General features: G+C 32.4%; 2 protein-coding genes across 9 annotated transcripts in view; one reads left to right on the forward strand and one right to left on the reverse strand.

Moving 5' to 3' along the window:
• Positions 1 to 886: 886 nt before the first annotated feature.
• LOC101893166 (protein son of sevenless) overlaps positions 887 to 12,432 on the reverse strand; it is a 292,107-nt gene continuing 280,561 nt past the window's right edge. For all 8 annotated transcript variants that reach the window (XM_059128325.1, XM_059128326.1, XM_059128319.1 and 5 more), the window contains 3 exons: positions 1,849 to 2,071; positions 1,117 to 1,786; positions 887 to 1,055 (listed from right to left, as the gene is read on the reverse strand). In XM_059128325.1, coding sequence (XP_058984308.1) covers positions 1,012 to 1,055; positions 1,117 to 1,786; positions 1,849 to 2,071 — 937 coding nt within the window. In that variant the 3' untranslated portion in view covers positions 887 to 1,011. The remainder of the gene's footprint in view (positions 1,056 to 1,116; positions 1,787 to 1,848; positions 2,072 to 12,432) is intronic.
• LOC131805080 (uncharacterized) lies at positions 8,785 to 9,553 on the forward strand. The gene is made up of 2 exons (XM_059128327.1): positions 8,785 to 9,083; positions 9,150 to 9,553. Exons 1-2 carry the CDS (start codon positions 8,840 to 8,842, stop codon positions 9,446 to 9,448), a joined length of 543 nt encoding a protein of 180 aa, XP_058984310.1. The 5' UTR covers positions 8,785 to 8,839; the 3' UTR covers positions 9,449 to 9,553.

Below are 12,432 nucleotides of genomic sequence, written 5' to 3' on the forward strand. Positions count from 1 at the left end.
TTAATGCATTTTAAAGGTTACTTGTTTTTAGCAAATTTTAGATATTTAGATATTATTAAAAATTTGCTTTTTAAATGAAATATTATGGCAAAATGGAAATAAGTACTTTTATTACAAACATAAGAAATTTATTTTATTCAACTAGGTATTTATGCAAAACCAACACTTGTTCTTGGAATATAACGTTTTTAATCCCTTTGATCATATTCTATTCCTATCCTATTAAGGTGGCTTAACTTGTACATATTGCAACTGAATATTTTTGTATATTGGAACAAAGAGAAAAGTAAGTATTGCAAAGGAGTGACGATGACACTTTTACAAGAGAAATGAATATGAAATTTAGAAATAGATGACATCATTTCAGTTCCATATTTGTACCAAAACAGCCGTGACAGATATAAATAGTGTAAATAGTGTATTATTATTACAGCACCAGAAAAATTAATTGACACAGAGTCATCAAAGACGTATACATTTTATCCAATTTTGACTGCTTGCACCGAATTTTTAAGTCAAATTTTTTATACGTTTTAATTATAAATTCGTTAAATGAAGTGTTGATACAATTTTGACTGCTTGCATATCACCGAATTTTAAAGTCAAAATTTTTATACGTTTAAATTATAAATTCGTTAAATGAAGTGTTAATATAACCATATGCCATATTCAATAATGATGTAAAAAAGCTATGCTTAAGAAACACATGTCTGTAACACCTATATCCAAAGTCAGAAAGTATTCCAGTGGCTTTTTATTTACCCCACAACACAAATGTAAAAGATGTGATCATGATGTAAAATTGATTGCATTCTACCCACGTCAACTGTAAAAATCACGCTCATAATTTAACTTACTTTTGATTATAAAAAAATACTTGAAAGAATTAACAATAATAGTTTACTTTATTATCATTTACTACGTTTAATAATTTGTTTTTATTTACAATAACATAACAAATTAGTAGTTTTATACCAATTTTTCTTGCATCCACATCATATCACCAGATTATTATTCGTGATTTGTACTTGGGTAGGGAAACATAGTACACTTTTCTGTAAAGAAATAATTATAAATTTTGTTTTAAGTATAATTGTTTATGTTATTGCTTCGTACCTGAGTTGTTACAAACGTTTCCACCAAGACTAGGTTTCGGTGGTAGTTTCGGTAAGCTATCTGTATTTGGACATAACTCCTTACATATTGATCTTGGTTGACTACCTACTGAGATATTATTGTGTTGTATTTGTTGGTTTTGATTTCGCTGATGGGGCAAAGATGGTGGCTTAGAAAACATGAAAGTGGAGGAACTTGAAACGTTCTGAAGACATATTTGATTATGGGATATATCAGTAGTCAGATATCCAGCAGGAATATGTGGTGATATTGGAGTCATTGGTGTCATTGGAGATGTTGTAGATGAACTCAACGCCGGAGATATTGATTGGTCATCTGAAGAAGTTGTCGTACATAAATGGCTTAGATGGGGCAGTATAATAGGTACATTTGAAGTTGACGTGGATATAGGCGACGAAATAGAGACTGTTGTGGAATTTGATAATACTAAGGGTGATGCTGAAGATTTTGCAGTTGGTTTCATGGCTGTACGTTTTTCGATAGCTGAATTTCTACGTATCATTATGGTGCTGGTGTTCGGCAACAGCAGGCTACTTGTGTTTGATACGTTATTTGTATATCCTTGGAAATTCGAGTGATAGATGTATTGTTGATTATTGATCCTGGGTGGAATTGGTGGTGGGCTCAAATCACCATCCCTTGGTGGAAGCTTAAATTGTAGAAAATTGCAAAAATACCATGTGTAAAACTATAATTTTAGGGCAAACTTACCATAGGAGCATCTGGAGCTTGTCGTTTCTGCGCCATATCAGCACAACTTTCCGTTCGCTCCTTCCTTCTAGGTGGAAGTGGTGGTGGAGCTGTACGATACTGAATACTAGCCGACGTTGGAACATTTACGTGGGGGGAAACAGGTACAATAGTGTTATAGAAATCCATTTCCGAGTTATAAATAGTTGAATTTGGTGTAGAAATCAATGCGCATTCAGAAGAACTAAAAATAGTGTTTTTGAATTAGACAAGACATTAAAGAAATAGTGACATCTTTACTTTAGAAGTTTTCCTCCATGAAGAGGGGTCTTTTCAACGCTGTGAAGCTGAAATCGATCTATAATATCACACAAGTCTTTTGTATTTTCTCTATCCTATTTGCTGATGGTAAAAAGTAGAATAGTCAATTCAAACTTGGGAGAGAGTTTCATTAGCAAAGCTTTTAACTTTACTTTACCACTGCTTTGACTAGGAGTTTAGGCCTACTTCGATTAAAGAAAGATTTCTTGAAACTATATCTGCTAGTTGCACTAGTACAGTTATCTGGTTGGGCCCATGACAATAGTCTGGGTGTAAACAAAGACTGAAATAGTACTATTCACTAGAAAACGCGAATTGGATAAATTTTGACTACCATTACTAGAGGGTTTAACACCGAACTTTTCGTTGAGTGCTAAATACAATTCTGGACCAGCGTTTTAACTGAATCAGGAACATCCACGAGCGCATGCAAAAAGGTCTCATTGCGCTTAATAGCAAAAATGCTGGGGCCTAGACCAAAGTTGTACATTGGATGTGGTCTAACATGACCTACAATTGCCTTGTCTGGCGGCATACGATTGAGTCCTGGAGTTCTCAAGAGTGCTGCGTTGAATTTAATATTAAACATCCAGCAATAGGGGCTTTTGGCACTTTTCGCGTTTTGGTCTTGCACGAATCCTGGACATACCTTACTTGAATGTGATAATTCTAATTTCATGGAAGCTGGTGGTGAAGCTCCTCTTCCAAGATGGATTAGGCACCGGTGGTACCGAAAAATGGGAGGTTACATGTGGGGTATACGAAGACCTGGACCTGTATAGACAATTTTCTGCCATAGATCTTCCAATACGAAATTAGAAACAATTCCGGCCTATAATGTCGCTAAAATCATCAAAATACGAAAACGTGGGCGGACATGACCAATTTAAAAATTTACGAACTTAACCTGCACACTGACCAAAAACACATGTGTGTAAAATTATAGCCTTCTATCTCAATTCATTCGAAAGATAACGTGATTACCAGGGTTGGGTATATTGAACAAAATTTTTAGTGCACTAAGAATTAAATAATTAGTGGTAGTGCTAAAAGCTTAGTGGTAGTGAAATTTTAATAGCACTACCATTAAATTTAGTGAAATTTCAAAAAAAAAAAAAAATCACTGCCACTAAATTTTAGCGAAACCAATAAAAAACACAATGTATATAAGTATTATATCAAATATCATGAAGTTTACTGAAGGGAATAGCGAACAACAATCCATAAAATATATAGTACATACCCATAAAATTTGATTATTTTTCAATAGCACAAATTTAGTGCTATTTTTATGAAATACCACTAATTTAGTGCAATTTTTCTTAATTATTAGTCCACTAAAAATATAGTGCAAAATAGCCATCTCTGGTGATTACAACAAAGAATAGCTGGCCCAGTCCGCGTTGCCGGCCCGTAGTTTTAGTCTTTAATACATACTTTTTAAAGTATAATAATTCGCAGATCCGCCTCACATAAGTGACACAGTTTTAAGTATAAATGATGACTCGACTAAATAGAAATAAGTACGCATCGCAAAAATGTCAATACAGGTTCACGTATCGGGCGATTTATAGTGTTTCAAAACCCCTGATCCTATTTTTCAGCCAGATCTTTTCATTTCAGAGTTAAAAACCTAAATAATAATAACCCTTTAAAGTAACCTTAACTCATATGTAACGTTATACGGGGACTATGCGCTATCGTCAGTAATTACACTTGGGAAATTTTTCGGTTGGTAGATAAAAATCTCAAGAGGGGGTTTTCGGGTCAAACGTTTTTAGGGTCCATTTTATATAGTTTAACCCAACACAAAGAGCCGCAAATATTTTGCCCTATACTCCGCAAAAGTTACGATAGAGTTTTAAATTTGATACAGTCATAGGGGTGGGTTACAAGAGGAATCATTTGTACAAAATATGTATCAGGTTGGTCTACATTGTGATATAGCCCCCCCTCAAATGATATAGTCCCTTTCAAATTCCTCAAATGTTGGTAATTTGAGATTTTAGAAAGAAGAACAAAATATTTCAAATAATTATAAGTCATATCGAAATATAGTAACACATCAGTTGAGAACTGTTTGGCCTGAACTGCTTCTTTTGGTTATTTGTAATTATAGTGAAAATGTTTTTATGAATGAACATTTTGAGAAAAGCCTCTAGGAAAATCGCGGAAGTGAAAAACTTGAATTTTCTATTTTGATAAGGAATTTTATATAGATCTTTTGCACAATGCCATTTGGAATCGAAAATTCTTATACAAACAAAATCGAGAAAATTTGCATATATTCCATACATACAATATTCCCCACCCACTCAATTGATATAGCCCCTTTCAAATTCCTCACATGTTGGTAATTTGAGATTTTAGAAAAAGAAGAACAAAATATTTCAAACTAGCTGGCCCGGTCCGCGTTGCCGGCCCGTAGTTTTTGTCTAGATATGACTGATATAAGTGTTCACGTACAGGTCGATTAAAAGTGTTTTAAAATACCTGTACCCATTCAATATTTAAACCGCGGGCTTCAACTGTGTGGACGTGCTATACAAATGGTTAAAATTTTTAATATGGTTAAAATCTTACAGTCAAATGAGCAGTAATTTAAGAATAGCCAAAAATAATTACTTTTTTAAACCCATTAGTACTTAGATTTTCACCCCCCTAATACACATTATTAGCCAAATTCTTTGAAATATGGTACCTTCTTTATATGGGCACTACTCCGAAACATCGACCTACATTGAAAACTTTCTTCTACCCCTTATAATCCAAGATGACAAATAGAGGCCAAATCAAAAATATAGCAGAACAATATAGCATGTCATAGCATTTCGCGTGATTTAAATAAGTAAAAATAGTTTTATCCACCTCATAATTGAGAGCAGAATGATAAGATGGGAATTAATTTTATTTGCCATTTAAATTGTAAGTTGGAGACCCCTTAAAGTCCATATTTTCATCATAGTATAATTCAATGATGATTCAACAAATATTCGTCCCGTGCTACTTTCTTATATTTGTAATTTGTTCATGTTTCCACAATCAATTGGTCAAGACCAATATGGGCCCTACTCTGGAAATTTCAAATTGTATGCGAAGAGGTTCTCTATCCCCTTAGAAACAAAAATGCCAAATAAGGCCCAAAAAATGAAAAAAGTGGCCAAGACCCCAAAAATAGCTTAAATCAAAGATGGTTATATAAATATGAAATCGGGTTGTTCCCATATCCGTGAGTTATGATCGATATAAAGACCTGCAAAAGCGATTTAAGGTATTTTGAATGTTTGGGAAGAATTTCTGGAAGGATGTAAAACCTTTTCTTACTAAAAGTCCCAGCTGAACCATGATGTAGGCCCTGGAGTTGAAGGGTAGATGTCGTTAACATCCTATTTCGCACTTATTTCATTTTTTTTTTTTTGGTTAAAAATTGTATATGGTGAAATATTATTCTTCATTTTGTTCACAAAAAATCCACTGAATTCAATATGATAATACAAATTGAAAAAAATTGACAAAAAAGGAATAACAAATTGAAAAAATCTTTAACTTGTTCGCTGATTTTTTACAGCAATGTAATGAGATCTCTTGTTCATGATTTTTTGCCATTTTGAAAAAGTAATTATCTTTTATCTTTGGTGTGACCGCGTTAAATTATTTCGATATCATCTATTCCGTTTCGCCACCACATAATTCGGTACTACACTTCCATGTAACCCGCCATCAATTTCAGTTCTCAAGAAATCAGGTCAATTAAATAAATTGGTATTAATATTCGAATTCAAAAATAAAATATAAAAACACTACAAATGTAAATTAAAAAAAAAGTAAGTCAAAATTAGAAAAAAATCATGCTAAATAAAACATTACTATTGTACATTTGAAAAGTCAAAATGAAAATTTTAATATATTGTTGTTGCAAAATCGTCAGGCAAAATCACATTATTGTTGTTTTTATTAAAACAACGATTGTTTATGAGTGGAGAACGATGGTTATGTTTACCAGGGGGTAAGGCAGGGAATACCTAGGTTTCGGAAAGAGCCACCAATCCTCATCAGTTCCCTTGTTTCTTGTCTGGGATATTCTCCCCAGAAGTTATTTTAAAAAATAACTTCTATGACAAAAAACATTTTTCACCCAAGTGACGAGATCGTAAGCTCAATAGAAGAGGAACAAAAGAATTGCATAAAACTAAAATTCTTTTGGAAAATCTTCTAAATCTTATAACCGCACTTATAAACATTTACATCTTTCTCCACTTGTTATGCTTTCGTTCAACCTGAACGAAGTAACATAACCATCTAAGTTTGTTTTGTCTGTTACAACAAAAACCCCTTCGTCGACCGTGCCTGTGTCTATTAATAGAACAGTGTTTGGCTTGCATGTTTGGGATACCATAGTATTTTGTTGTTGCAAAATCGTCAGGCAAAATCCCATTATTTTTGTTTTTATAAAAACAATGTTTGTTTATGAGTGGAGAACGATGGTAATGTTTACCAGGGGGTAAGGCAGGGAATACCTAGGTTTCGGAAAGAGCCACCAATCCTCATCAGTTCCCTTGTTTCTTGTCTGGGATATTCTCCCCAGAAGTTATTTTAAAAAATAACTTCTATGACAAAAAACATTTTTTACCCAAGTGACGAGATCGTAATCTCAATAGAAGAGGAACAAAAGAATTACATAAAACTAAAATTCTTTTGGAAAATCTTCTAAATCTTACAACCGCACTTATAAACATTTACATCTTTCTCCACTTGTTATGCTTTCGTTCAACCTGAACGATGTAACATAACCATGTAAGTTTGTTTTGTCTGTTACAACAAAAACCCCTTCGTCGACCGTGCCTGTGTCTATTAATAGAACAGTGTTTGGCTTGCTTGTTTGGGATACCATATTGAGCTTACGATCTCGTCACTTGGGTAAAAAATGTTTTTTGTCATAGAAGTTATTTTTTAAAATAACTTCTGGGGAGAATATCCCAGACAAGAAACAAGGGAACTGATGAGGATTGGTGGCTCTTTCCGAAACCTAGGTATTCCCTGCCTTACCCCCTGGTAAACATTACCATCGTTCTCCACTCATAAACAAACGTTGTTTTTATAAAAACAACAATAATGGGATTTTGCCTGACGATTTTGCAACAACAAAATACTATGGTATCCCAAACAAGCAAGCCAAACACTTTTCTAATTTTAATATATCACATTTTTACGCGATTTTTTGGATATTATCCTTTTCGGAGAGGAGACAATTCCGAATTTGTGTGAATCGTTAAAATCAGTCCAGCGGTTCTTAAGTTATAAGCGTAGTAACTAACACAACTTACATTTATATATACACTGAAAAAATAAAACGCTGTTAATCTAACTGCGAAAGACTGTCAAAAAACTGTAGCGAAAAAATAGTTGAAACATTAAAAAACCCCTTGCCTCAACTGCTTTACATTTAAAAAAATAATAGTGGCGCTGTTAACAGACTTTAGTCGAGACTGTTTATTTTATAATCAGTGTAAATTGTTGTTGTTTAACGCTTCCAAGAGCGATGTAGGTAAAAGCAACAGCCTTTTAACAACTTTGCTGATATCTTCCATTTTTCATTTTTTCTCTTTGTTTTCTGCTGTATTTCTTTAACGCTTCCAAGAGCGATGTACGTAAAACCAACAGCCTTTTAACAACTTTGCTGTTATCTTCCATCTTCATTTTTTTTGTTGTAACAAGCCAATGTCAGAAACAGATGATTTATTTCTTCTAATGTAAATTCAGTTCAGTTGATATTTTGCAGCCTAAGTTAAAGCATGACTGAATATCAGGAATATCAGTGGGGCATGAATGCCGACAGTCAGTTATTATTTAAAGAGTGCGGTATTAATTGTATTGATACTTTCAAACTATTAAATAATAGTGACATAGACAAAGTGTTTTTTGAGCGACACATGCTAGGAGAAAAACTTATTTTTCGGGAAAAATTTGAAAAATGGAAATCTAAGAGCACGATAAGTGCATTTTTTTATACACAACACAAAGAACAGTTGAGTCTTAGAATAACAACACAAAGCATTCGAAAGCAAAGCACGCACATACATTAGCAACAACACGCATTAAAAGTAAACAACCGCACAGCTAGCGGTTTGGCACTTTTTTTTGCTTCGTTTTTTCTTTGGTTCGTGAAGTTTGTGTTGTGCATTTTGTAGTACAGTAGCCCTTGAAATTTACATTAACGTTGTTTTATTGGACAGCAGTGATGGAACTTATAAGGTACAAAGTTCAGAAATTGATTTGAAAAAAGTACTAATTTCAACGATTGCTGGGCAAGACATACTAGACATTTTGCGATTAGCAAAGTTTTAAGAGAGGCTGACCAGACGATAATTGCTCGATTAGTTGTGGAACAGTATCAATTGCGACACATGCAAAAGCGATCGTTGAATTATTTCCAACTGAGGTAGAGGCCACGTATTATATTCCACGTTCGCAAAATATAAGACCGTCAGGAAAGTTATATGACAGGTACTTCAACACGTACAAAACAAACAAAAAGCCCACATATCGAAAGAATTGCCACCAAAGAAAATCAGAATCGAAAACTGTAAGGACAATCCGAACTACGATGAATTTTTAAAACAGAAGTCATTTCTGCAGTTCAACACACCAGCAAATTTAAAAAAAAATATGGGAAGAAACATAGAAGTTGAGGATGCAGGAGTCCAAAGACAATCTTGACAATGTTTTCAAAAATTGGCCAAGATACAAGGACCTTAATGGTTTAGATTTAATAAACATTGATTTCCAGACCCTCTACCCAAACAAATCAAATTTATTATTTGAGAAAATTGAGACATTTGTAGCAGACGTGTGCAAAATTTTCCCCTCACTAATCAAAGACAAACTCAACATGAACCTCTTCGATACATTGAATAAATGCTCAAATTGGTCGTCAGGTAAAGAGTTTCAGTCATTTTAAAAAGATAACATATAATGAAATTCTCCTTTATTTTATTTCGCAGATACAACACAATTTCAAATTTTTAACCTTCTGCATGCAGTAATTTTACCACCGCGACTATCCAAAACTCACAAGCCCACTATATCGGAAGCGCAGAAGGACATGATGGTGCATTTAGTAAATATTAACAATTTTAAGCACATGGAAGATACAATCACAGTTTCAGCGTTAGAGGAGAAGTTGTCGGTGCAACCCAAAGTTATTGTTGTTGGTGAAGACGTGAATAATTTAAAAGAATTTTCCGTTTATTTAAATGGCTCTATATACAAAGTACATACGTTACTAGCGGCGCAGTCGTGAAAATGTGTTTTGTTTTCGATTTAAAATATTCAGCAAAAAGTAAATATGTATGGACGTTCTTGCAGGAATATATTTATGAAATTCCATCAAAAACTAAAGTTTCGAAAGTTCAAAATTTTATTAATATTATTCAAAAAAAAAAAAAAAACAATGAACGTTGAAAATCGAACGTTTACACATATTTGCTTTATTTGCGAAAAAATTCATATTGTTACAAATGCAAGTTCCGTGGTACTACACAATGCCAAAGAACTTATCAAAATTTTTTTACATTTAAGAAACATATATTACAGCATCGATCTCTATCTCATAGCGAAAACTTATTAGAGCAACCTCCACAAAAAAAAGTCATGTGCAAGAGGAAGATATTGTCAATTATGTGCAAGTAGCTATTAATAATAATAATGTAATACCAGTACAAGAAAATTTAAGAAATAATGAAATTAATATGAATTTTTTGAAAAATACTATCAACAAAAATGTTATCAAATTCTTATTAAGTTTTCATGCTAAATCGAATATGGCTAGAAAAAAAATTCTGGAATTTTTACAAAGTATAAGATAATTTCGCCAATTGAATCTGCATACAAAGCATTTTCACCTTATCACCTGAAAAACAGCAAGAGTTCCATGAGCTGGACACATTTGTTGATAACATTTTTCAAAAAATTGACACAGAATATAAGTTTTTTAAGTTTCTGCGTACGCACAATCTAAACAGTAAGCCAGAAATGTTTGTCATAACTGAACAGCTGGATGAAGTTTTCGTGAATGGATGTCCAACGTTAAAAGAAAATGTAATCCAAGGCTGTTTTAGTGACATAAAATTTCAGTTAAAGGCCTATTTTGAATCACCGGATATTTTGAAAAAAACATTTGAAAACATAGAAAATATTAATAATTCCTCAAATATTAACCATTTCATTAAAGTTGAGTTGTGGCAAACCAAACTGCAATCACATCAAAATAAAATAATATTTCCATTATTTTTATATTTCGATGCATTCCAAATCAATTATGCATTAGGATCGCACCCAAAGTCTGTGTGTGGTATTTATTATACAATACCAGTAGTTCCACAACACCATGTAGCACATTTAAATAACATATTCATATTTGGCTATATAAATTCAGATGATATGAAAAATTTTGGTAACCACATGAGTTTACAACGTTTAATTGCAATTTTGCAGGAATTAGCGGATGATGTTATCGATGTCTTTTTTTAATGGAAAAGAAATTAAGATTCATTTTTTTGGCCTCAACGAAATTTTAGGATACACAAAAAGTTTTAATAGTAACAACTACTGCAGAATAGGCACAAGTAAAAAGACAGAGTGCCAGAAAGATTCTTTTGAAAAAAACGAAAAAATTCGTAACAAAAACACGTATGCAGAAGAATGCGCATCTATCGACAACAATACAGCAGTTGTTGAAAATTCCATCTGGAATAGTGTTCGAGATTTTCATGTAACGGACAATATTGCATGCGACATTATGCATGACATTTATCTTGGAGTCGCTGAATACAATCTCAGCAAAACATTAAATTATTTTATATGAAAAGAAACTTTTTTCGTTAGATGCGTTCAATTATAGAAAGCAAATGTTTCATTATGGTCCAAAGCTAGTTGGAAATATTAGTTCAGCAATAAAAAAACATCACATCAAAACTGGAAATTTTAAAATTAATGCTTCAGAGATGAAAACTTTCTTGCATATCATTTTATTATTAATTGGCGATTTAATAGACGAGAACGATGCTGTTTATACGTTTTTAATAATATTTATTCGTATTGAGAATTTAATTAAAGAAGAGGAATTTAACGATGAAAAATTGCAGTTGCTCGGAGATTTGATATCGAAACATCATGAACTCTATATTCATTTGTTTAAAGATACTCTAAAGCCAAAACACCATTTCATGGTACACTATGCGATGGTAATTAAAAAGTTAGGGCCTCTTAAGCATTTATGGAATTTCCGTTTTGAGGGCAAGCACCAAGTTTCAAAACAATACAGTCATGTTATCACATCCAGGAAAAATATACCATTGTCATTAGTAATAAAACATAGCTTATATTTTTCGCACTGTTTGGTCGAAAATGTTTTCTGTGCTTGCTATTTTTCAGATTTAAAAAAAAATCGAGACTGACTTAAAAACATATCCTTTACAAAAACTTAAGTTTTTAGAATTAAGAGTGTTAAATATAGAGGTCATGTATTCGAAGAAAATTCATATGTTAAGTTTAATGATATGATAATGAAAATATTACTGATATTTTTTGAAGAAGAATCGGATATTTATTTAGTATTACAAGAAAATGAAACTGTATTCTTACAAAAATATCAATCGTATGAAATAAAAAATGCTAGTAATGCCTTTCATGTTGTAAATATAAATAATTTTAAGTTCTCGGCTAGAGAAAACATGTTGAATAGCAATATAAGAATAATTACATTTTAATAAAAATTAGAAACAAAAATAAAAAAAAAAATGCTTTTTTATTTTCCAAAAATTGTCATAAAAAACAGAATTACAATTTTTCAAGAACAAAGCCGTCAAAAAACTATTGTTTACAATTATTCAAAGGCTGCACTCTTAAAAAATTGTGAGAATTATTTAACAGAATATTAAAAGCAAAAATGTTATTAGCGCTTTCAAAAAATTGAGAAAACTAGCTTCACAGTATAACAAGAGCAAAATTGTTGTTATTACCTACTCAAACAGTTGAAAAATCAATTACATTTGCATTTGGCACAACTGTTTCGCTGTTGTCATTACCTACATATTTCTCTTCACCAAATGACAGTCTCGGTACTGTTATCCCAACAGCTTCCGTTCTTGAGCAATAATCAAGAGCGGAATCATTTGGGCCAAATGACAAATCATTTGGCATTACCTACATAATTTTTTTGGTGTAGATAATTATAAGTCATATCGAAATATAGTAACACATCAGTTGAGAACTGCTTGGCCTGAA

This window comes from Musca domestica, unplaced genomic scaffold (assembly GCF_030504385.1).
Source record: "Musca domestica strain aabys unplaced genomic scaffold, Musca_domestica.polishedcontigs.V.1.1 5, whole genome shotgun sequence".
In the NCBI taxonomy this organism is placed as follows: Eukaryota; Metazoa; Arthropoda; class Insecta; order Diptera; family Muscidae; genus Musca; species Musca domestica.